The sequence below is a fragment of the Heptranchias perlo genome, chromosome 3 (genome assembly GCF_035084215.1).
Source record: "Heptranchias perlo isolate sHepPer1 chromosome 3, sHepPer1.hap1, whole genome shotgun sequence".
Lineage (NCBI taxonomy): Eukaryota > Metazoa > Chordata > Chondrichthyes > Hexanchiformes > Hexanchidae > Heptranchias > Heptranchias perlo.
Window position 1 is genome coordinate 114,751,863 of NC_090327.1, and position 24,371 is coordinate 114,776,233.

Below are 24,371 nucleotides of genomic sequence, written 5' to 3' on the forward strand. Positions count from 1 at the left end.
GCTTCACGTCTATTCCAGATCAAGTTATTCCTGTCATGATATTCTTATTTGAGACTACTGCCTATTGAGTGTGATGCAGCGCCAGCAATTCAAGTGGCTCTGCAACATTCTCTAGTCAGGACAAATTAAACTTTGCATGCACATAAATGCAGAAATGCTCTTCTTCGAATAGAGCCATGGGATCTTTAATGTCAATCTGAGAGGGCAGACAGGGCCTAAGTTTAATGTCTCATGCAAAAGATGGCACCTCCAACAGTGCAGCACATCCTCAGTACGGCATTGGAGTATCAGCCTAGATTTTGAGCTCAAGTCACTGGAGTGGGATTTGAACCCACAACCTTCTGACTCAAAGGCAAGAGTGTTACCACTGAGCCAAGGCCGATGTAATCCCAATTGGAGATAACAGATGCACAGGTGCAAAAGTATAACAGGTGATCTGATTCCCTGTCCTGATTTCACATTTTTTCTTTTTGGGGGTCTCATCAATCTTCTTTATAGGTAAGGCCATTCCTATTTAGGGTGAGTCTTGTACTAATTTCATATCCCACAACCCACCTGCACTACTTTGTGGTACGACCTAGAAATCTCTTCTCCAGCATCACGGGGTTCATTAAGTTGCATGATTTGGGTCTTTTGCAGCTGTCACATTTGCTGAATGGGTGACTCAATCTGAACCATTGCTTTCCAAGAAGACAAGTACATCCTCTCAAAATTGGTGAGGTCTTCAAGATAAAGACTAAGGGCATGATTTTAACATGGAGGCGGGAACTCAGCAGATGGGTAAATAATCACATGGGAGGCCCGGAAGTAACTTGAGTGCATCGGATTGTCCGATTGTGCAACTGAAGGCACGTAATGTTAGTTCCGGAGCTCATGTCTCTAAACTGCGTAGCCAATGCAAAATTAGATTTTGAAGGAGAAAGGAGTAAACAGAGAAATGGAAGGACATAGAGGAAAAGCAGCACCCAGGTTCACGGACGCCTCCCTTGAGATATTACTGGTTGCTGTGAGAAGCAGGAAGGCGGTGTTTACACCCAGGTGATAGGAGGAAGAAACCTGCTTCTGCCACTAAGACGGCATGGCTGGAGGTGGCAGGAGAAGTCAGCAGCAGGATCACGGTGCCCAGGTCTTGGCTGTATTACAGGAAGATTTTTAATGACCTAACCAGGTCAGGAAAAGTGAGTACATTTGTTGATTCACCCACATCCTGTGTTGTGCAACACCATCACTCCGCCCACCCCTTTCACTCTGTATTGGCACACCTACTCCATCACATCACTCCTCACACCCAGTTAACTTGCAGCATCAACCATCCTTCACTTTCTATATACTTCCTCAACTGCCCACTTATTCACCCACCACTCACCCCAATCCTGGTGCTATGTGATGTATCTGTCTGATAGTCACCCTCTGATGCATCTCTTTCATGGTCAGCCACACCCAAAGCAATGCATTCATAGGGTGAAAACGTCACCTTCAGTCACTCACAGGTCTGTTGTTTCTCCCCTTGTGGCAGAAGAGAGCGCAAAACGCAAGGGAGAGGACCAGAACTGGAGGTGGTCCTCCACATATAGTGGAGCTGACAGATGTGGAGGAGGAAGCCATGGAAATAAGTGGGACAGTCGCATGCCTATCCATCCCGCAGATGGCTGGTGACAGAACTTTAACATCTTTCACACACATGATGAATTGATTTTATCAATGAGTGAACTGTCACAGACCTCAGTATGGTCAATGGAAAGATTGACCAATGAATCATTAATATCGTTTTCTGTTGTCTTCCAGGACTTTCACGACTTCAAGAACAGTCAGGGGAAATGGAAGACATCGATTCCTCAAAGGAGCTCGTTCCTTCTGAGGGTGCACCGTCTCAGGACATAGAGCAATGCAGCAGCGTTGATACTCACACTTCAGTGGGTCGTGTTAGAAAGTCAGTCGGGTTGTCACCTGGTGATTCACCACTCACAAGGGTGCACGAGCAGACACTGGTGGAAGGGGCAGCTGTGGAGGATCTGCTTCGGGACAGGGATGGGGAAGTGCACTCCTCTCTGAGCTCTGCTCAGCTGGACACAGATATTGAACCCCGGGGGCCATTGTTGAGAAGGAGAATAATTGAGGTACAGTTGCACCTTTGCGAGCTACTGGAAAATGTGCCACTCACACTCTGCACAATAGTGGAGAGGATGGAGGAGTCCAACTCCAACACCAGTGGATTAATGTCGCAGGTAAGTATAAGAATGTCTGCACTGGAGAGAGTGGCAGCCTCCATTGAACTTCAAGCATGGTTCTCAAATGAGCCCATGCAGGCCATGACAACGGCCGTGCAGACTCTGGATGCCAACATGTTTGCTGCCTTAAACAGAATGTAAGATACCTTATCCGTGGCCCTGCAATGTGAGACATCTCCTCACCAACCTGCTGTCCAGCAGAGTGGTGGGAATGATGGTGAAAGGAGACATGGAAGTGGGGACTCCACTCAAAACACTCCCACGTCTCACCTGTTGCCCCCCATCAACCAGTAACCGCAATGCTGCCTCCTCTCCCGACGGGCCGAGTCTGCCCCTGCACAGATGCAGGTGGAGCAGACTTTGGCAGGGCCCTCAAGGGCTCCAAAACCCAGAGGGCGCAGACCGAAAGCATCTCAGCAGTCAGGGCAGGGACCTGAGCAACCTGCCACTACCTCTGCTGAAGCCACAGGGGATGCACCATGTAGAAGTGGCAGAAAGCGAAAGGTTAAGCAATTGTAGTTCACCAAGGGTACGTACAAGGATGTTTGACGAAATGTCATGTTGTTCATTTATATATTTTTTTGTTATGCCACGTTAAATTTAATCATTATGTCTTGGCCATTACTGCATCCTGTCTTTGAAGTTGCCATTTCATTTGCTTCATCATGAATGGCAAGACACAACGACACCCATAGGGCGGGTGTGCAATAAGTGTATGCGTGGTTGAAGGACTGTTTAGTGCAAAAAGTAAGGGGGAGGGGGGTGGTGGTTGTTCCAGGCGGCCTGAGTATGTCAAATTCTTCACACTGTACATATCATTATGAGAACCTGTTAGATATGAGGGTATCCCTGGCAGCAATGTGTGCAGCTGTTGTGGCGATGGGTTCCCCATCTTCAAGTTGAAGACCTTTCAGAACAGGTTCTGAAAAAAAGGTCTTCGACCTGAAACGTTAACTCTGTTTCTTTCTCCACAGATGCTGCCTGACTTGCTGAACTTCTCCAGCATTTTCTGTTTTTATTTCAGATCTCCAGCATCCACGGTATTTTGGGTTTGTTATTGTTGCAATATTGCTAGTGTGCTGTATATGTTTGATGCTGATGATCTTATTTTTCTTTGTATGTACATCTTCCTGGGTTTTTTTCCTTTGCATGTTATTTTGTATATCTTAAAAATTCCAAAAACAAAAAGGTTTTGGACGAACAGGAAATTTTTAAAACTTCACCTCACACCTGGAGGTGGTATCACTCCACTTGCCTAAATTCGATGTGGGCTACATTAAACCTAAACGCCAACACACAATTTGCACCAGAGTACAGCCAAAGCCATAGAAAGAACCTCTGCAGTATAATCAGCCTACTTAATGCACACAACCGGTCATTCTTATATTTAAAACTATTAAAAGCAAAAATTTAGTGAAGCAACTTGCTGTTATTAGCCACACAGCCCAGGAACAAACTCTGGTCCTGTTCTGCATTAACTGATCTCAGCCAAGGCACCACAATTGGCCTCAGTGCCCCGGGTCATTAAGAGGAAAATCATCCAAGGTTTTCTCTGTTAATCAACACCCTACAAGCCCTGCTATGTCCATGTTAGTTGGTATTGGGGGAGGACACGATCAGGCTCGGCTCTGATCCTTCATGATTGAGTCGCTCTCTGCCACAAATTTTCAAGGCTTAAACATGAATAGTGGTACAAGGTACTGGAAGGCTGATATTTCCTGATTGCTATTTAGCCACTCCAGCTGGAAAACACTTGTGGAAGTTGTGCAAGATCAGGATCTATCTTGGCTTTGCTACTCAGTGCAATAACTGCCAATACTCACTGTCTGGGCTCACACATGAAGAATGGCCACTTAGACAAGGTACCAAAGCACAGCTAGTATTTATGGAACCATATTTGTGCAGGAGTCAACACCTGTAGCAAGAACAAGTGAAGAGAACATATAAAGAACTTGGGCTATAAATTGGGCCGTGTAGAACCTGTTTTTTAGGTGCTGGACGCCATCTTGGTAAAGGCATTTGCGCACATGCAGATAACTAATGTCGGCAACAAGTAAAGTAAGGAGAATATGCGTTAGATCAGTGTGCAACGCAGATTTAAAGGGACAGATGCGATTTTGGAACTCAACATTCCGGCCAACGCACTGTCCTAACCTCGCATAGTTGAACAAGTGGTAAACAGCATGGAGGACCCCCCCACCAGCGCTATTTAAAGGGACCATGCAGGATTTACAGGTTAGTTGCTAGATTATTGCTTCTAGTTGCAGATGCATTTGCGCCTGTTTTTGGAGGTCTCCTAAACTTGAATACTGGGACCAGGGGACATAGCCTAAAAATTAGAGCCAGGACTTGCAGGAGTGAAGTTCGGAAACGCTTCTACACCCAAAGGGTGGGAGAAGTTTGGAACCCTCTTCCGCAAACGGCAGTTGATGCTAGCTCAATTGTTAATTTTAAATCTGAGATTGATAGATTTTTGTTAACCAAAGGTATTAAGGTATATGGGGCTAAGGCGGGTATAACGAGTTAGGTCACAGATCAATTATGATCTCATTGAAAGGCGGAACAGGCTCGAGGGGCTAAATGGACTACTCCTGTTCCTATCTTCCTATAATAAAGTTTCAATACTCTACAGGGAGTGGGCTGGCTCACTCCCAGGCAACAGCAAGGGCACTGGCGGAGTGGCAGGGGTGGGACAGGAATGCTGTCATCCTGAGAGAGGACAGCAGGTTCATGTTCCATGGAGCCACTGCCTCCTGTTGCCTCCTGTTATGCGCCGCCTTCTCCTGCAAGAAAGCGGGACGTGTGTTGGTGAGTGTCCTGCAAGATGTTTGGGTGATGTGCCTGTCACGGTTGAATAGCTGCCAGTGTGTGTGAGACCTGTGAGTTGTGGGTGTGAGGCTTGCAACAGTGGTAATGTGTGAGGGTAAGAGGAAGCATCTGATTGGAAGGGTTGAGTACTGATTGAAAGAGTTTGTTGGTATGTGGGTGATGGGGGGTGTAGTGCACGGAGCAGTGGATACGGCTAGTGGTGCAGTTGGTAGGATATGCCACTTGACTGCTGACCTCACTCACCTTGACCACTTGTGTCAAAGCATTGAACTTCTTCCTGCACTGCATCCATGTTCGTCGTGCTATGCGCCTGGCACGGACTTCGTCCCCTACTACCTCTTGAGGAGGGCCTCTTGCCCCCGTGCAGATATATAGGATGCCCCTCCTTCTGTCCACCTCTTGCACCAAGGCCTCTATAGTGTATCAGCAGAGAACCTTGGTGCACGCTCTCTCGCCGGCCTGGTACAAACTCAGATTGGCGAGGTCTGGCGTGCAGCTTGAAGGATATGGGATTTAGTAGTGCACAACCTTTATTCAACATTTGAACATAACTCAACAGATTGTAAACACAGGGACGGGACCTGCATCTGTGTTTTACGTGTGCGATGTCAGACTCTGTGCGGACCCGAATCTCATATTTTGCAAATAAGAAGTGCAGAATGCCTTTAAGAGGTGCAGGCTGCTTTTACGTGATGCAAGCCACTCGCTGGTTAGCAGCCCCTCAACAGCGCAACTAGGCCTGGCTGCTCGCAATCATCAGGTAAATGACCAGGCAGCACGAATCTCACATGCTGCCTGCATCTCAACGACTGGGCGTGGGTTAATCACGCACCATGACCCCTGTGCCTGGTTTTGGGGGCTATCCAATTTAAGCCCCCTTGTGTTTAAAAAATTCTTGATTAGCATTGTTAATTAAATTCCACCTACTGTGGAACATGGGGCTTTCTCATTTTTACGCAGCTGAAAATAAGATTAAAAGAAAGCCTCAGAAAAGTAATCTCTTAAAAAAAATTAATAATAAAAGACACAATAGGACAAGTGAAGCATGTGCGGCTGTAAATGAGTTTGCTGCCGAATCAACAATATCAATAGCCGAATGTAAATTCAATATTCAGCAGGCCAAGCCCCAATTAAAACTCATAAAATCAATGTAGTCAAACAGTACATAGGTAATTAATATTGCATTTAACTTTCCAAATCCAGCTGAAGGCAATTAAGTCAGTTAAGTTTGGATGCTGGACAGAATGTGGCGATATTCAAGCAAACCTGGTTCAAATAGGAAAGAACAAAAATAGTTTATATCGCTCCAAATATTTAAACAAAGTCCCACTAAGTCCTCCTATTTAAATGAACAGAATTTAACAGAAATGCAGATTCGTATGTCAAGTCCATCCATTTGTTTATCTTTCAACGTAAAAGTTGCTTTCTACGGTGTACTTGTAGATTGTATCAATAGTGGTTACTAGTAAGATCCCCCTTGTACAGTTCTCATGCTCAAATGGGTCATTGGATGTTGTGTCAATGTCTGCTAATCAATTTCCTGACAACAAGCATGGGAAATAATTGCTGTCTGCTGTCGGTCAGCCATCTTGAGTACAGGATCTCAGGCAAGGCAGGCTTAACCACAGTTAGAAGACTTGATGCAACACATATACTTGTATATTTTTTTAAATGCTGTGGAGGGGAACAATACTAGACGGAGAAATTCTTAAGAAAGCTGGGGTTGAGAGGAACAAAGGCGGGTAGTCTGGTAAAATGGATTAAGAGCAGCAGCAGAGAAGGTATTGAGGGTGGCTTGCTAATCATCACATGAGCAAGGGTTTAGGGCAAGAATAATTTGGTGGGGGTTGCTGGGGTATCTGCTGACACCCCACCAGCTAGTCCACAAGGCTGAGTGTCAGTATTGTCTGAGACTGCAGTGCTGCCTGACAAGACCTGATTAATTAGATAGCAGGAGAAGCAATAGGTTTTGTTGTCAGATTGATATGTATGCAAAAGTTGGTGGACCCACTTACATTGCTGATAATTGCTGTTTAATTCTGAACATGTAGCCCAGGGTATCCTTTTAAAAAGTCTATTTTAATCTTGTAACTTTTCTATTAAATGCTGACTGATCTTTGCAATAAAAGAAAACAGGCAGTCATGCCAGACTTAGGCTTACAAGTAACAGCCAGCTCAGTGCAGAATTTCATTCTAACTCAAAACTAATTAGTTAAATCCAGCTTTAATTAACAAAATGATGGATTTTAGGTTACAAACTGAAATTGTACACCGGGCAGACACAAGCCCATTTAACTGTACCAATTTGTACCAGTAATAATGAATTATAACAAACAGTCACCTTCAAACCAACACAGGACAATTGTTTGTGAAAATGAATAAATGTGTACTTTTTCTGATGTTTTTATTAGCCCAAAGAAAACTAGATTTTCTCCCCTTGATCGATTTTGTCGATTTTTTTTTAAAGTTGTAGATTGTTAACCTCTGAGCATTTTTCTACAAAAAAATCAGTGACATTCTAGAGAATCAAATTGTACTTTCTTTGCCACCAGTTCTGGGGAATGAAGTGGGGCAGGTGGAGCATGTTTTAGTGGGGGAGCATTTGGGGAACAGTGATCATATGGGATCACTGTGAGCATATGGGTTCCTAGGCTTTGTTAATGGATGCATAGAATACAAAAGCAAAAAAGTTATGCTAAACCTTTATAAAACACTAGTTAGGCCTCAGCTGGAGTACTGTGTTCCATTCTGGGCACCACACTTTAGGAAAGAGGTCAAGGCCTTAGAGAGGGTGCAGAAGAGATTTACTAGAATGGTATCAGGGATGAGGGACTTCAGTTATGTGGATAGACTGGAGAAGCTGGGGTTGTTTTCCTTAGAACAGAGAAGGTTAAGGGGAGATTTGATTTACGGTGATCAGCAAAAGAGCCAGAGATGACTTAAGGAAACATCTTTTTACGCAGCGAGTTGTTATGATCTGGAATGCACTGTCTGAAAGGATGGTGGAAGCAGATTCAATAATAACTTTCAAAAGGAAATTGGATAAATATTTGAAGGAAAAAAATTTACAGGGCTATAGGGAAAGAGCAGGGAAATGGGACTAATTGGATAGCTCTTTCATAGAGCCAGTACAGGCACGATAGACTGAATGGGCTCCTCCTGTGCTGTACCTACTATGATACTATGACATGATCATACCAGTGTATGCACTACGTGATCTTCAGGTTTGAACTGCAATTATATTAAAAGCTGTATATTAAGTACTTATGGTCTGAGAGGAGCCCAGCGGAGCGGTGGGAGCGTCCGATAAAAGGCGGGATTTCAGAGCGCTGAGAACAGCTGAGAGGAGCCGAGCCGAGCGGAGGGAGCGTCCGAGAAAAGGCGGGATTTCAGAGCGCTGAGAACAGCTGAGAGGAGCCGAGCCGAGCGGAGGGAGCGTCCGATAAAAGGCGGGATTTCAGAGCGCTGAGAACAGCTGAGAGGAGCCGAGCCGAGCGGAGGGAGCGTCCGAGAAAAGGCGGGATTTCAGAGCGCTGAGAACAGCCGAGCCGAGCCGAGCTGCGACCGAGTTCGAAGTGACGTCAGGAATCAGATCGGGACGCGACACAGGGGAGGCACCTGATTGGTGAGTAGGTTCAGGTGAGTATTTCTACTTATCGACAGTAACTGAAGTAAAAAGAAAGGGAAGGTCTGCAGGTCTTATAGGAAGTAGCGTTTATTTTTTAGTCAATCAAGGTCCCTCGTGTAGTTAACATTCTCTAAATTGAGAACAATTTAAAGGAGTAAACTCCTTAAAGTTAGTGGTAAGTAGTTTTTCTTTCCTTTTTTTTCCTCTTGACTTTGGACTTGTTCTTAAGCTAATTTAAGCGTTAAGTCATGGCAGGAGATCCCAGGGCCGTGTCATGTTCCTCTTGTGGGATGTGGGAATTCAGGGCTCCTTCCTGTATCCCTGATTCCTTCACCTGCGGGAAGTGTGTCCAGCTGCAGCTATTGTTTGACCGCTTGACGGCTCTGGAGCTGCGGATGGACTCACTTTGGAGCATCCGCGATGCTGAGAAAGTCGTGGATAGCACGTTCAGTGAGTTGGTCACACCGCAGATAAAAATTACTGAGGGAGATAGTGAATGGGTGACCAACAGACAGAGGAAGAGTAGGAAGGCAGTGCAGGGGTCCCCTGCGGTCATCTCCCTCCAAAACAGGTATACCGTTTTGGATACTGTTGGGGGAGATGGCTCACCAGGGGAAGGTGGCAGTGGCCAGGTTCATGGCACCGTGGCTGGCTCTGCTGCACAGGAGGGCAGGAAAAAGAGTGGCAGAGCTATAGTGATAGGGGACTCGATTGTAAGGGGAATAGACAGGCGTTTCTGCGGACGCAACCGAGACTCCAGGATGGTATGTTGCCTCCCTGGTGCAAGGGTCAAGGATGTCTCGGAGCGGCTGCAGGACATTCTGGAGGGGGAGGGTGAACAGCCAGTTGTCGTGGTGCACATAGGCACCAACGATATAGGTAAAAAACAGGATGAGGTCCTACAAGCTGAATTTAGGGAGTTAGGAGTTAAACTAAAGAGTAGGACCTCAAAGGTAGTAATCTCAGGATTGCGACCAGTGCCACGGGTTAGTCAGAGTAGGAATGACAGGATAGCTAAGATGAATACGTGGCTTGAGAGATGGTGCAAGAGGGAGGGATTCAAATTCCTGGGCCATTGGAACCGGTTCTGGGGGAGGTGGGACCAGTACAAATTGGACGGTCTGCATCTGGGCAGGACTGGAACCAATGTCCTAGGGGGAGTGTTTGCCAGTGCTGTTGGGGAGGGTTTAAACTAATGTGGCAGGGGGATGGGAACCGATGCAGGAAGTCAGTGGGAAATAAAGTGGTGACAGAAACAAAAGGCAGTAAGGGAGAGTGCACAGAACATGACCGGACAGATGGTCTGAGAAAGCAGGGCAAAGACCAAGGGAAGTCTAGATTAAACTGCATTTATTTCAATGCAAGAAGTCTGATGGGCAAGGCAGATGAACTCAGGGCATGGATGGGTACATGGGACTGGGATGTTATAGCTATTAATGAAACATGGATAAGGGAGGGGCAGGACTGGCAGCTCAATGTTCCAGGGTACAGATGCTATAGGAAAGATAGAGCAGGAGGTAAGAGAGGAGGGGGAGTTGCGTTCTTGATTAGGGAGAACATCACGGCAGTAGTGAGAGGGGATATATCCGAGGGTTCGCCCACTGAGTCTATATGGGTAGAACTGAAAAATAAGAAGGGAGAGATCACTTTGATCGGATTGTACAACAGACCCCCAAATAGTCAACGGGAAATTGAGGAGCAAATATGTAAGGAGATTACAGACAGCTGCAAGAAAAATAGGGTGATAATAGTAGGGGACTTTAACTTTCCCAACATTGACTGGGACAGCCATAGCATTAGGGGCTTGGATGGAGAGAAATTTGTTGAGTGTATTCAGGAGGAATTTCTCATTCAGTATGTGGATGGCCCGACTAGAGAGGGGGCAAAACTTGACCTCCTCTTGGGAAATAAGGAAGGGCAGGTGACAGAAGTGTTAGTGAGGGATCACTTTGGGACCAGTGATCATAATTCCATTAGTTTCAAGATAGCTATGGAGAAGGATAGGTCTGGCCCAAAAGTTAAAATTCTAAATTGGGGAAAGGCCAATTTTGATGGTATTAGACAGGAACTTTCAGAAGTTGATTGGGAGAGTCTGTTGGCAGGCAAAGGGACGTCTGGTAAGTGGGAGGCTTTCAAAAGTGTGTTAACCAGGGTTCAGGGTAAGCACATTCCTTATAAAGTGAAGGGCAAGGCTGGTAGAAGTAGGGAACCTTGGATGACTCGGGAGATTGAGGCACTAGTCAAAAAGAAGAAGGAGGCATATGACATGCATAGGCAGCTGGGATCAAGTGGATCCCTTGAAGAGTATAGAGATTGCCGGAGTAGAGTTAAGAGAGAAATCAGGAGGGCAAAAAGGGGATATGAGATTGCTTTGGCAGATCAGGCAAAGGTGAATCCAAAGAGCTTCTACAAATACATAAAGGGCAAAAGGGTAACTAGGGAGAGAGTAGGGCCTCTTAAGGATCAACAAGGTCATCTATGTGCGGAACCGCAAGAGATGGGTGAGATCCTGAATGAATATTTCACATCGGTATTTACGGTTGAGAAAGGCATGGATGTTAGGGAACTTGGGGAAATAAATAGTGATGTCTTGAGGAGTGTATATATTACAGAGAGGGAGGTGCTGGAAGTCTTAACGCGCATCAAGGTAGATAAATCTCCGGGACCTGATGAAATGTATCCCAGGACGTTATGGGAGGTTAGGGAGGAAATTGCGGGTCCCCTAGCAGAGATATTTGAATCATCCACCGCTACAGGTGAGGTGCCTGAAGATTGGAGGGTAGCAAATGTTGTGCCTTTGTTTAAGAAGGGCGGCAGGGAAAAGCCTGGGAACTACAGACCAGTGAGCCTGACATCTGTAGTGGGTAAGTTGTTAGAGGGTATTCTGAAGGACAGGATCTACAGGCATTTGGAGAGGCAGGGACTAATTAGGAACAGTCAGCATGGTTTTGTGAGAGGAAAATCATGTCTCACGAATTTGATTGAGTTTTTTGAAGGGGTAACCAAGAAGATAGATGAGGGCTGTGCAGTAGACGTGGTCTACATGGACTTCAGCAAAGCATTTGACAAGGTACCGCAAGGTAGGTTGTTACATAAGGTTAAATCTCATGGGATCCAAGGTGAGGTAGCCAATTGGATACAAAATTGGCTTGACGACAGAAGACAGAGGGTGGTTGTAGAGGGTTGTTTTTCAAACTGGATGCCTGTGTCCAGCGGTGTGCCTCAGGGATCGGTGCTGGGTCCGCTGTTATTTGTTATTTATATTAATGATTTGGATGAGAATTTAGGAGGCATGGTTAGTAAGTTTGCAGATGACACCAAGATTGGTGGCATTGTGGACAGTGAAGAAGGTTATCTAGGATTGCAACGGGATCTTGATAAATTGGGCCAGTGGGCCGATGAATGGCAGATGGAGTTTAATTTAGATAAATGTGAGGTGCTGCATTTTGGTAGATCGAATCGGGCCAGGACCTACTCCGTTAATGGTAGGGCGTTGGGGAGAGTTATAGAACAAAGAGATCTGGGAGTACAGATTCATAGCTCCTTGAAAGTGGAGTCACAGGTGGATAGGGTGGTGAAGAAGGCATTCAGCATGCTTGGTTTCATTGGTCAGAACATTGAATGCAGGAGTTGGGATGTCTTGTTGAAGTTGTACAGGGCATTGGTGAGGCCACACTTGGAGTACTGTGTACAGTTCTGGTCACCCTATTATAGAAAGGATATTATTAAACTAGAAAGAGTGCAGAAAAGATTTACGAGGATGCTACCGGGACTTGATGGTTTGACTTACAGGGAGAGGTTAGACAGACTGGGACTTTTTTCCCTGGAGAGTAGGAGGTTAAGGGGAGATCTTATAGAAGTCTATAAAATAATGAGGGGCATAGATAAGGTCGATAGTCAAAATCTTTTCCCAAAGGTAGGGGAGTCTATAACGAGGGGGCACAGATTTAAGGTGAGAGGGGAGAGATACAAAAGGGTCCAGAGGGGCAATTTTTTCACTCAAAGGGTGGTGAGTGTCTGGAACGAGCTGCCAGAGGCAGTAGTAGAGGCGGGTACAATTTTGTCTTTTAAAAAGCATTTGGACAGTTACATGGGTAAGATGGGTATCGAGGGATATGGGCCAAGTGCAGGCAATTGGGACTAGCTTAGTGGTATAAACTGGGCGACATGGACATGTTGGGCCGAAGGGCCTGTTTCCATGTTGTAACTTCTATAATACTAGTTGTTTTACAAGACGCAAATGCTTTGAGAGTCCAGGACAGTGTACGGAAGAGATCTGTCAGACTTGTAGCAGTCTTAGTCTAGGTTGCTGCTCGTTCAGTGATAGCATTTTCAGATATGATATGAGACTGCAGGTAATCCTATGTGTTTTCCCTTTAGTATTATTTATACTGATAGAAACACAGCATATTGTTAAATTAAGGGAAACGGGTGAGGAGGGGGGTTGGGTGGGGGGGGTGGGGGAGATCAAAATTAAATAATCACAGTAATGATCAGATATATTGATAACATTTTTAAGCTTCCTCTTTCAGATCAACAAGCCCTAACTATAAGGGTACAATGCAGGAGGCAGATGAAAATGAGTCACTGAATAACATTTGATCAAACTATTAAACGATAAGCAAACGTAATCAAGGAACATTAGATCCACTGCTAGTGGATTCTTACCATTTAAATAAAAACTGCACTAAAATTCAATTTTTGACTTGAGTAACATTACTGCTACATATAATTGGGATTGAATTGACAGTGAATTAATCTTTCAAGATTATATCAAGTAGCTCTACACCAATGTTGCAAAAGCTATAACCCAACAATGAAGTAAATTCCAACTATTTTCAGCCTTGAATCAATGGATACTCCAGCATTCTTCAGTTCTATCATTCAATATTTTTTTCTCCTGTCCACATGATAACTACTCACTGAGATTTAAAAAAAATGAAAATCCCAGCACAGCGGAAGTTCACACAATTATATTTCTTCGCTTGTCACAATACCACACTGGCATACAGAATTACACTGGGTTCATTTTACAACTCTCTTCAATTTTCCTCTCTATTAATGCTCTTTCCAATTTTATACCCCAGTTTCAAATTGTTCAGCTAAGTGCAGTGCTTATTGCGTCACATAGCACAAGCATCGAGCATCATGTTTCTATGGAGATCAGCTTTGACTAAGTGGATACACAGTTGTGTAACAGCAGCTTTGGAGACCAATGACATCACACTTGCCACTACGCATTTAAACAACAGCAAATTTACAATACTCTAGGGATTTGTGACTTTCGGTGATAAATACATCCTAGAGTGTGTGTGTGCATAAAATTGACAGCTTACCTGTCTCCTCATAAAATCCTCAGAAATATTCTCCCCCGTGACTGGTGGCTGCATCAGTCCTGCGATTAAAAGCATTCTATTTAAACCGATAGCAGCAGAGAACTGCAGTGTCTGATGATACGTGATCAGTTCTTTATACCTGGAAGAGAGGTAAACAAGTTAAAAAAAAAGGAACCTTACTCAGACTCAGAACAATTTGTTCTACCAATTTTGGCAGTTAGTAATGACATGGGTTAAATGGAAGGCAAATTTCTCTCTACTCTGTTCAACAGTGCATTTTGTTATTTTTCTACTCTAACTGTCTCCTTACCACTTCTTTCCTGGCACAGTGACTCATAACAAGGTAAGGATGCTAGTGTCAGTCAGGTGTATCACCCAGCTGGCTGTTTTTCATGCATATGACTGCTAATCAGCTATTTTTCTAGCAGAGACAAATCCGATCCTGTCCTCATTTGCTGTACACACACACACATTTCTTTTAGGGAACACTGGTTACTAATCAGGAACGGAAACTCTGGTCCATTTCCCCCTGGCTAAGCCAAAAGGGGCTAAAGCTGACTGTAGCACTCCCATTTTTTGTCCAGGTGAGATTACCAAACTCAGCATTGACCAGCCATCAAACCTGCTATTGTTATGGCATGTGTAATGTCATGCAATGTCATCTGGGGCAGAGGCATTGTGGAAAAAAGAGCCCAAACCAGTATGAATTTTTCCATTCACCAAAGCAACTGTGCTTGTGACCTAAATGAGGGGCCAATATGTTGCCAAACTGTGCTGGAGACTTATAGCAACTAGGGGCATGATTTTGACCTGGAGTCGGGAACTCAGCGGATGGGTAGATATTCGCGTGGGAAACGCGGAAATTAGTTGAGTGCATCGGAATCTGCGATTGCAACTCAATTGAAGGCAAGTATTTTTGCTTCCGGGTTTCCCGCGTGACAGCCAGCCAGATTGACAGGCTGACTGACTGTCGGGAGGGAAAGCAGCCGGGGACCGGAGAGGCGGGAGGGAGGTAATATCAATTCAAAAATGCATTTTAAAAAATCTTGTAGACGCTGAGGGTGCCTCTCTGGTAACCTGTGTGAATCTCCCTACGGTTGTAGAACCTGCCTGATTTGGGGAGGACATAACTCCTTTAACTTTTCCGTGATGTGTGAGGCATTTTCCTCCCCAACATCGTGGATGGGCCGGAATAACATTTTAAGTTATGAATCCTCATTTGCTGGTGTGAAACAGGATGAAACAATCACTTTTTGTGTCACAGATCTGCATTCCGCACTGCTATGTTCAAAAATAAGAAAATTCATTTCTTAAGTCAATACCCAGTTCAGTCATTTTGATTTAAAATATAAAAGAGGTTTAAACTGTGGAGAAGATCGGGGATTGGGGGGGGGGGGGGTGGGCCTTGGAGGACAACGAGGGAAGAGTTGGTGAGAAGATCGGAGAACAGTTGGTGATCGCAGGTCAGGAGAAAACTTGGAGATCGCAGGTACAGAAGGGAAGAGGGTCTCGATTGGGTGGGTGGTTTTCCATTGGGGGGGGGGGGTCAGCCATCAGTGGGGGGGGGGAAAAAGAGAGAAATCGGCCTATCGGGGGGCAGGGGGTCCGATCATAGCAGGTAAGCTTGTCGGGCCTGAAGGGAACGCTCCTGCTCCTCGGGGCCCACATGCAGTGCTATAAAGGCACTAACCGCAAGGCGCCAGCCCATCTCGCGCGCTTTCACCCGATGTGAATCAGAAGCGATGGGAAACCCAAAAAGGCAAGGTAAAATTTGTTTTACATTTCTAATACACAATAAATGAAGTGCCTTAACTATAGCAATGAAGTACACTGCCCCTTTAAGTATCGGCTCGCCGGCTTTAAGTGGGGACGGGACTTCTGGGTTTCTGTTGTGTGCGTGCATCCTAACGCGCCTGAGTTAAACCCGGAAGTGGGCGATTTCAAAAAGAATCCAAAGAAAAATATAACTATTTAAAGAAGCTTGCTTTTGAGAGGTCAAACCTCAAAGTTTGCCAAACTGAATTTGAAGATTCATGGCCAGCTGTCAGAATGTTCATTTCAGTACAACCCATTAAAAAGGCTTGAATGCAAATGTGTTCCGCATCGTTTGACTGTACCTGCCCTGGCCTCATATGAAAAGTCCCACCTTAACCCCTCAGACAATGAAGCATTCCGTGCCCGCATGCAGCAAGACCTGGACAACATCCAGGCTTGGGCTCATAAGTGGCAAGTAACATTCCCGCCAGACAAGTGCCAGGCAATGACCACCTCCAACAAGAGAGACTCTAACCACCTCCCCTTGACATTCAACAGCATTACCATCGCCGAATCCCCCACCATCAACATCCTGGGGGTCACCATTGACCAGAAACTTAACTGGACCAGCCACATAAATACTGTGGCTACAAGAGCAGGTCAGAGGCTTGGTATTCTGTGGCGAGTGACTCACCTCCTGACTCTCCAAAGCCTTTCCACCATCTACAAGGCACAAGTCAGGATAAAGCAGACCGCTTGATTGGCACCCCATCCACCACCGGCGCACAGTGGCTGCAGTGTGTACCATCCACAGGATGCACTGCAGCAACTCGCCAAGGCTTCTTCGACAGCAGCTCCCAAACTCGGGACCTCTACCACCTAGAAGGACAAGGGCAGCAGGCACATCGGAACAACACCACCTGAACATTCCCCTCCAAGTCATACACCATCCCGATGTGGAAATATATCGCCGTTCCTTCATCGTCGCTTGGTCAAAATCCTGGCGCTCCCTACCTAACAGCACTGTGGAAGAACCTTCACCACACGGACTGCAGAGGTTCAAGAAGGCGGCTCACCACCACCTTCTCAAGAACAATTAGGGATGGGCAATAAATGCTGGCCTTGCCAGCGACGCCCACATCCCATGAACGAATAAAAAAAAACATGATTGAGGAGACAACCTAACATGCTAAGGAGATATCCTTCAACATATAAATCTTCCTGTTTACTCTTTCCCCCTCTTTCCCAACAAACATGAATAAGGGTACAGAATATACTCTGGGTGGGAGACTTCAATGTCCACCAAGAGTGGCTTGGTAGTACCACCACTCACCGAGCTGGCCGAATCCTAAAGGACATAGCGACCAGATTGGGCTTGCAGCAGGAGGTGAGAAAACCAACACGAGGGAATAACTTTCTTAATGTCGTCCTCACCAATCTACCTGTCGCAGATGCTTCTATCCATGTCAGTATTGGTAGGAGTAACCACCGCACAGTTCTTGTGGAGACCAAGTCCCATCTTAACACTGAGGACACCCTCCATTGTGTTGTGTGGCACTACCACTGTGCTAAATGGGATCAATTAAGAACAGATCTAGCAGCTCAAAACTGGGCATCCACGAGGCGCTGTAGGCCATCAGCAGCGGCAGAATTGTATTCCAGCACCATCTATAACTTCATGGCCCGGCATCTCCCTCACTTCTCCATCACCATCAAACCAGAGAACTAACCCTGGTTCAATGAGGAGTGTAGAAAAGCATGCTGAGAGCAGCACCAAATATTCCTGAAAATGAGATGCCAACCTGGTGAAGCTACAACACAGGACTACAGGTATGCTGACTAGCGGAAGCAGCATGCTATAGACAGAGCTAAACAATCCCACAACCAACAGATCAGATCAAAGTTTTGCAGACCTGCCACATCCAGTCGTGAATGCTGGTGGGCAATTAAGCAACTAACGGGAGGAGGAGGCTCCATGAACATCCCCATCCTCAATGATGCAGGAGCCCAGCACGTGAGTGCATAAAAAAGGCTGAAGCTTTCGCAACCATCTTCTGCCAGAAGTGGCTGAGTGGGTCATTCTTCTCAGCCTCCTCCTGAGGTTATCTCTGTAACCTCCTCCAGCCCTACAACCCTCCGAGATCTCTGCGCTCTTCCAATTCCGGCCTCTTGTGCATCTCCGATTTTAATCGCTCCACCATTGTCGGCCGTGCCTTCAGCTGTCTAGACCCTAAGCTCTGGAATTCCCTACCGAAATCTCTCTGCCTCTTTATCTCTCTTTCCTCCTTTAAGATGCTCCTTAAAATCTATCTCTTTGACCAAGCTTTTGGTCACCTGTCCTAATATCTCCTTATGTGGCTCGGGGTCAAATTTTGTTTGATAACCCTCCTGTTAAGCACCTTGGGACATTTTACTACATTAAAGGTGCTATATAAATGCAATTTGTTGTTGTTATTGTCAAGGCGAGAGTGACTGCCCTTGACATCAAGGAAGCATTTGACCGAGTGTGGCACCAAGGAGCCTGAGTAAAAGTTAATGGGGAATCAGGGGGAAAACTCTCCAGTGGCTGGAGTCATACCTAGCACAAAGGAAGATGATTGTTTTAGGCCAATCATCTCAGCTGCAGGACATCGCTGCAGGAGTTCCTCAGGGCAGTGTCCTCGGCCCAACTATTTTCATCTGTTTCATCAATGACCTCCCCTCTATCATAAGGTCAGAAGTGGGGCTGTTCGCTGATGATTGCAGAGTGCTCAGTTCCATTCACAATACCTCAGATAATGAAGGATTCCATGACCACATGCAGCAAGACTTGGACAACATCCAAACTTGGGTTGAGTGTGGCAAGTAACATTCGTGCCACATAAGCATCATAAGGCAATGACCATCTCCAACAACAGAGCATCTAACCACCTCCCCATGACATTCAATGGCATTACCATCGTCAAATCCCCCACCATCAACATTCTGGGGTAGCCACTGACCAGAAACTAAACTGGACCAGCCACATAAATGCCGTGGCTAGTAGAGCTGGTCAGAGGCTGGGTATTCTGCTGCGAGTGTCTCACCTCCTGACTCCCCAAAGCCTCTCCACCACCTACAGGTCACAAGTCAGGAGTGTGATGGAATACTCTCTACTTGCCTGGATGAGTGCAGCTGCAACAACATTGAAGAAGCTCGAGACATCCAAGACAAAGCAGTTCGCTTGATCGGTAGCCCTTCCACCACCTTAAACATTCATTCCCTCCACCACCGGCGCACCATGACTACAAGATGCACTGCAGCAACTCACCAAGGCTTCTTCGACAGCACCTCCCAAACCCGCGACCTTCAGTACCTAGAAGGAAAAAGGCAGCAGGTGCATGGGAACACTACCACCTGCACATTCCCCTCCAAGTCACACACCACCCTGACTTGGAAATATATCGACTTCATTATCGCTGGGTCAAAATCTGTGGAAGAACCTTCACCACATAGACTGCAGCAGTTCAAGAAGGAGGTTCACCACCACCTTCTCAAGGGCAACTAGGGATGGACAATAAATGCTGGCCTTGCCAGCGATGCACATATCCCAAGAATGAATTTTTTTTTTTTAAAAACGAGCTTCTTTATGTACCTAATGTGAAAATTAGACCGTCTTATGTTTTAACAGGGCAGTACCGATCAAGTTAGACATAAATAATCATGGATTATCATGAATAGATGTGACACAGAGAGGAATTCCCCAACCTACTGTATTCAGCAGGATAAGGGTTAACACAAGGTTATAGTGAGCTAGTTAAAGACATCTAACTGAGCTGCATACAATTTTTAACACTAAGAGCATTACTCAACTGGAGTTATATAAAAATGTACCAGAATGGAAGTGACCTTTCAGCCTGCATTGAGTTATTAATTGGATTTAGTTGTTCTTGAAGCTCTGGAAACTGTTCTAATTAGTTTTCCTCCTAGAATTTGCCTCTATGATACAAATCCACAGGTCAAGCATAATTTCCTGGCATGAATTCCACACATGCTGAGCCGTAACAAAAGCTACAGTTCTGTACAACTCAGTTATCAATGACACAAAGGGCAAGAGCACAACATCAAGTGGGCTCTGCACTTTTTGCGATGAGACGTTGCTAACATAATTATTTCAACCAATTATTTAAGCGACACAGGTCTGTCTGGGCCAGCGAGCCAGTCCTTACACAGAGGATGGAACAGAGATTTGGCTTTTAAAATATCACTAAGAGATTATTACAATAAAACAATTAAAATCTTCCTAATAATATGCACAGCAGTTACAGAAAGTGTGTTGTTTCTAGCTGCAGATCAGCAGTGCAGCACTGAAGTATCAGACAGATTCATGATGCCACTGTACTGCACTGCCCTAAATCAAGTTGTGATTGGTAGACACTGCAGTAAGCCACTTGGATTTGCTGATGGTCTCCAGCAGCACTCTGTAATTATATAGCACTTTATTTTCCTACACTGGGAATGGATGGCACATGCTGGTCATTCTTTGGATACACTGTCAGATTTATTATTGATCACCATCCTTTGGATGTCTATCAAACTCAGTTTCACTAATGGCCAGTCTGGACCAGAGCAGGAATTTATCATTCACGGTGTCACAGCATCATGTCTGAAACAAGGGAGTGGAATGAATGTACTTTTGTCAGTGTTCTATCCTTGTGAATACAGATGAAAACGATGAAAAGTGCACACTTTCAGACAGAGGAGCTAAGTTAATGCAGATGCTTAGATATATTAACACTGTATTTACTGTTTGTTAAAAGGAACAAAGACATGAGGAATAATGAACATATCTGCAGGAATTACCATCAGTTACAACATCCAATGTCAACAGAACACCGAAATACAAATGGTCAGTCACTAGGAATGAAACTTAGGCAGCAACTGCTCTCGGATTACACCCACCAACTGGGATATTGCGAAATAAAACCATCGTATCCGATTGCTGAATGGTACACAGAATTACTTGGAATTTACAGCACAGAAACAGACCATTCGGCCCAACTGGGCTGCGCCGGTGTTTATGCTCCACACGAGCCTCCTCCCTCCCTACTTCATCTAACCTTATCAACATATCTTTCTGTTCCTTTCTCCCTCATGTACTTATCTAGCTTCTTCTTAAAGGAAACTATGCTATTTGCCTCAGCTACTCCATGTGGTAGTGCATTCCACATTCTAACCACTCTCTGGGTAAAGAAGTTTCTCCTGAATTCCTTATTGAATTTATTAGTGACAATCTTATATTCATGACACCTAGTTTTGGACTCCCCCAAGTGGAAACATCTTCTCTAAGTCCACCCTATCAAACCCTCTCATAATTTTAAAGAACTTTATTAGATCACCACTCAGCCTTCCATTTCTAAAGAAAAAAGTCCCAGCCTGTTCAGTCTTTCCAGATAGTTACCTCTCAGTTCTGGTATCATTCTTGTAAATATTTTTTGCACCTTCTTCAGTGCCTCTATTACACGTCAACTTACAACTCTTCAAATTGGGTTGGATCATTTGAATCATGTCAGTGTTAGGTTTAAGCTGCAGCTAGTGATAAGGCTATAATTTCCACAATTTGTACTTGGAATATCAGAGAGGAATACAGAAGAGGTGTTGTGAAAAGGGCCTCATCTGTGGCCATAGGGAGTCGATCCTTTCTCAGCCTCTAACTGCAGCCAGGGAAAACTAACAAGAGTTCAGTTGAGTTTCACATAGCTGAGGAAGAATGGAACCTAAAGATAAGGCAAGGTGCACCAGATCTAGATGGTCTGGCTTGCGACCGGGGTGGGGACCCTCAACTCGAGACAGCATATTCAAAGAAAATAAGCCCAGGCTGCAAGGGCAAGAATGAATATCTCCTTTCTCTTCTCCTTAGATGCAGAAAACCAGAACTGTCAATTATTGAGTCCTATAACAGCTAGTTTCTTTTATTAAGGCTGGTCTTAAGGTGGAGGAATAATCAGTGTTGGTGGAGTTAGACACCTGGTGGTACAAGATGTTGTCACCCAAAGCCAATACAGATAACATAGATGATCCTCCACCCACAGTCAAAACAGATATCAAGGTATGGATGGAGAGTGCCACTGCAGCAATATCAATTGGCAGATACCTTCTTTCGGGAAGGTTTTCCAAGGAGAGGGTCGCCTGGCCCAAAGCCCTTTGGCATCTATACTCATGTGGATCAGCTTTTATCAAAACCATCTAACATATAATCTATTAGATCCCCAAGTTCTGATTAAATAAAGCTGAAGTTCTGTCTAATACTTGAAACTGGTTGAGAAATCAGGTAAAGCCAAACCTGAAGCAGGGAATTTGTTGTCCGATATCTCTCCAATTAAACTGGTTGAAGTTCCAGCACTGAAACAGCACTAATCAAAGTCACAAATGACATCATCCGTGATCGTGACCGTGGTGCACTATCCCTCCTCGACCTGTTCGCAGCCTTTGGCACGGTTGACCACGCCATTTTCCTCCAATGCCTCTCCTCCAGTGTCTAGCTGAGTGGGACTGCTCTCACCAGGTTTCATGCTTACTTATCCAGTCATAGCCAGAGAATCTCTTACATTGGCTTCTCTTCCCGCCCCATGAGCTTTGGAGTCCCCCAAGGATCTATCCTTGACCCCCTCCTATTTCACGTCTACATGATGCCTCTCGGCGGCATCATTCGAAGACATGATGGCAGGTTCCACACATATGCTGACGACACCCAGCTCTATCTCACTACCGCCTCTCATGATCCCTCCACAGGCTCTGTGTTGTCACACTGCTTGTTCGACATCCAGTCCTGGATGAGTTAAACTCTCCTTCAATTAAACATTGGGAGGACCAAAGCCATTTTCTTCAGCCCCCGCCACAAACTTCATACACTAGCCAATGATTCCATTCCAATCCCCTCCCTGACCACTGTCTCAGACTGAACCAGATTGCTCGCAACCTCGGTGTCCTATTTGACCCAGAGATGAGCTTACAAAGTCATATCCTCTGCATCACAAAGACCGCCTACTTCCACCTCCGTAACAACGCCGGTCTCTGCCACTGCCTCAGCCCATCTGCTGCTGAAACCCTCATCCATGTTTTTTTAACCTACAGATTTGACTATTCCAATGCTCTCCTGGCCAGTCTCCCATCATCCCCCCCTCTATAAATTTAAGCTCATCCAAACTTCTGCTGCCTGTATCCTAACTTGTACCAAGATCTGTTCACCCATCACCCCTGTGCTCGCTGACCTACAATGGCTCCTGGTCTACCTAGGCCTGGTTTAACTGTACACCCTTTTTTGAACAAGGGTGTAACATTTGCAATTCTCCAGTCCTCGGGCACCACCCCCATATTTAAGGAGGATTGGAAGATTACGGCCAGCACCTCTGTAATTTCCACCCTTACTTCCCTCAGCAACCTAGGATGCATCCCATCCGAACTGGGTGACTTATCTACTTTAAGTATAGCCAGCCTTTCTGGTATTTCCTCTATCAATTTTTAGCCCATTCTGTATGTCAAACACCTCCTTTTACTGTGACTTTGGCAGCATCTTCTCCCTTGGTAAAGACAGATGCAAAGTACTCATTTAGTAACTCAGCCATGCCCTCTGCCTCCACGCATAGATCTCCTTTTTGGTCCCAAGTCGGCCCCACCCCTCCTCTTACTACCTGTCTACTATTTATATGCCTATAGAAGACTTTTGGACTCCCTTTTATGTTAGCCGCCAGTCTATTCTCATACTCTCTCTTTGCCCCTCTTATTTCCTTTTTCACTTCTCCTCTGTACTTTCTACATTCAGCCTGGTTTTCACTTGTATTATCAACCTGACATCTGTCATACGCCCTCTTTTTCTGCTTCATCTTACTCTCTCTTTCGTCATCCAGGGAGCTCTGGCTTTGGTTGCCCTACCTTTCCCCCTCGTGGGAATGTACCTAGATTGTACCCGAACCATCTCCTCTTTAAAGGCCGCCCATTGTTCAATTACAGTTTTGGCTGCCAATCTTTGATTCCAATTTACCCGGGCCAGATCCTTCTCAACCCACATTAACAATAATCTATCCATCTCAGATTTAAAATTAACAATTGAGCTAGCAGCAACTGCCGTTTGCGAAAGAGAGTTCCAAACTTCTACCACCCTTTGTGTGTAGAAGTGTTTCCTGACTTCACTCCTGAAAGTCCTGGCTCTAATTTTTAGGCTATGTCCTCCATTCCTAGACTTGCCAATCAGTGGAAATAGTTTCTCTCTATCTACCCTACCAGTTCCCCTTAATATCTTGAAAGCTTGGATCGAATCACCCCTTAATCTTCTAAATTCCAGGGACTACAACCCTAGTTTGTGTAATCTCGCCTCATAATTTAACCCTTGGAGTCCAGGTATCATTCTAGTAAATCTACACTGCACTCCATCCAAGGCCAATATATCCTTCCTAAGGTGCGGTGCCCAGAACTGAACACGGGATTCCAGGTGTGGTCTAACCAGGGCTTTGTATAGCTGTAGCACAACTTCTACCCCCTTGTATTCTATCCTCGAGATATGAAGTCCAGCATTCCATTAGCCTTTCTGATTATTTTCTGTACTGGTCCATGAACATTTAATGAAGTGTGTACATGGAC

At 45.2% G+C, this 24,371-nt stretch overlaps 1 protein-coding gene across 1 annotated transcript in view; it reads right to left on the minus strand.

The window, feature by feature from the left end:
• The window catches only part of si:dkey-122a22.2 (uncharacterized), a 232,454-nt gene that overhangs the window by 35,790 nt on the left and 172,293 nt on the right, over nucleotides 1-24,371 (minus strand). The window contains exon 9 of the mRNA XM_067981529.1: nucleotides 14,022-14,160. Within this exon, the coding sequence (XP_067837630.1) occupies nucleotides 14,022-14,160 (139 nt within the window). The remainder of the gene's footprint in view (nucleotides 1-14,021; nucleotides 14,161-24,371) is intronic.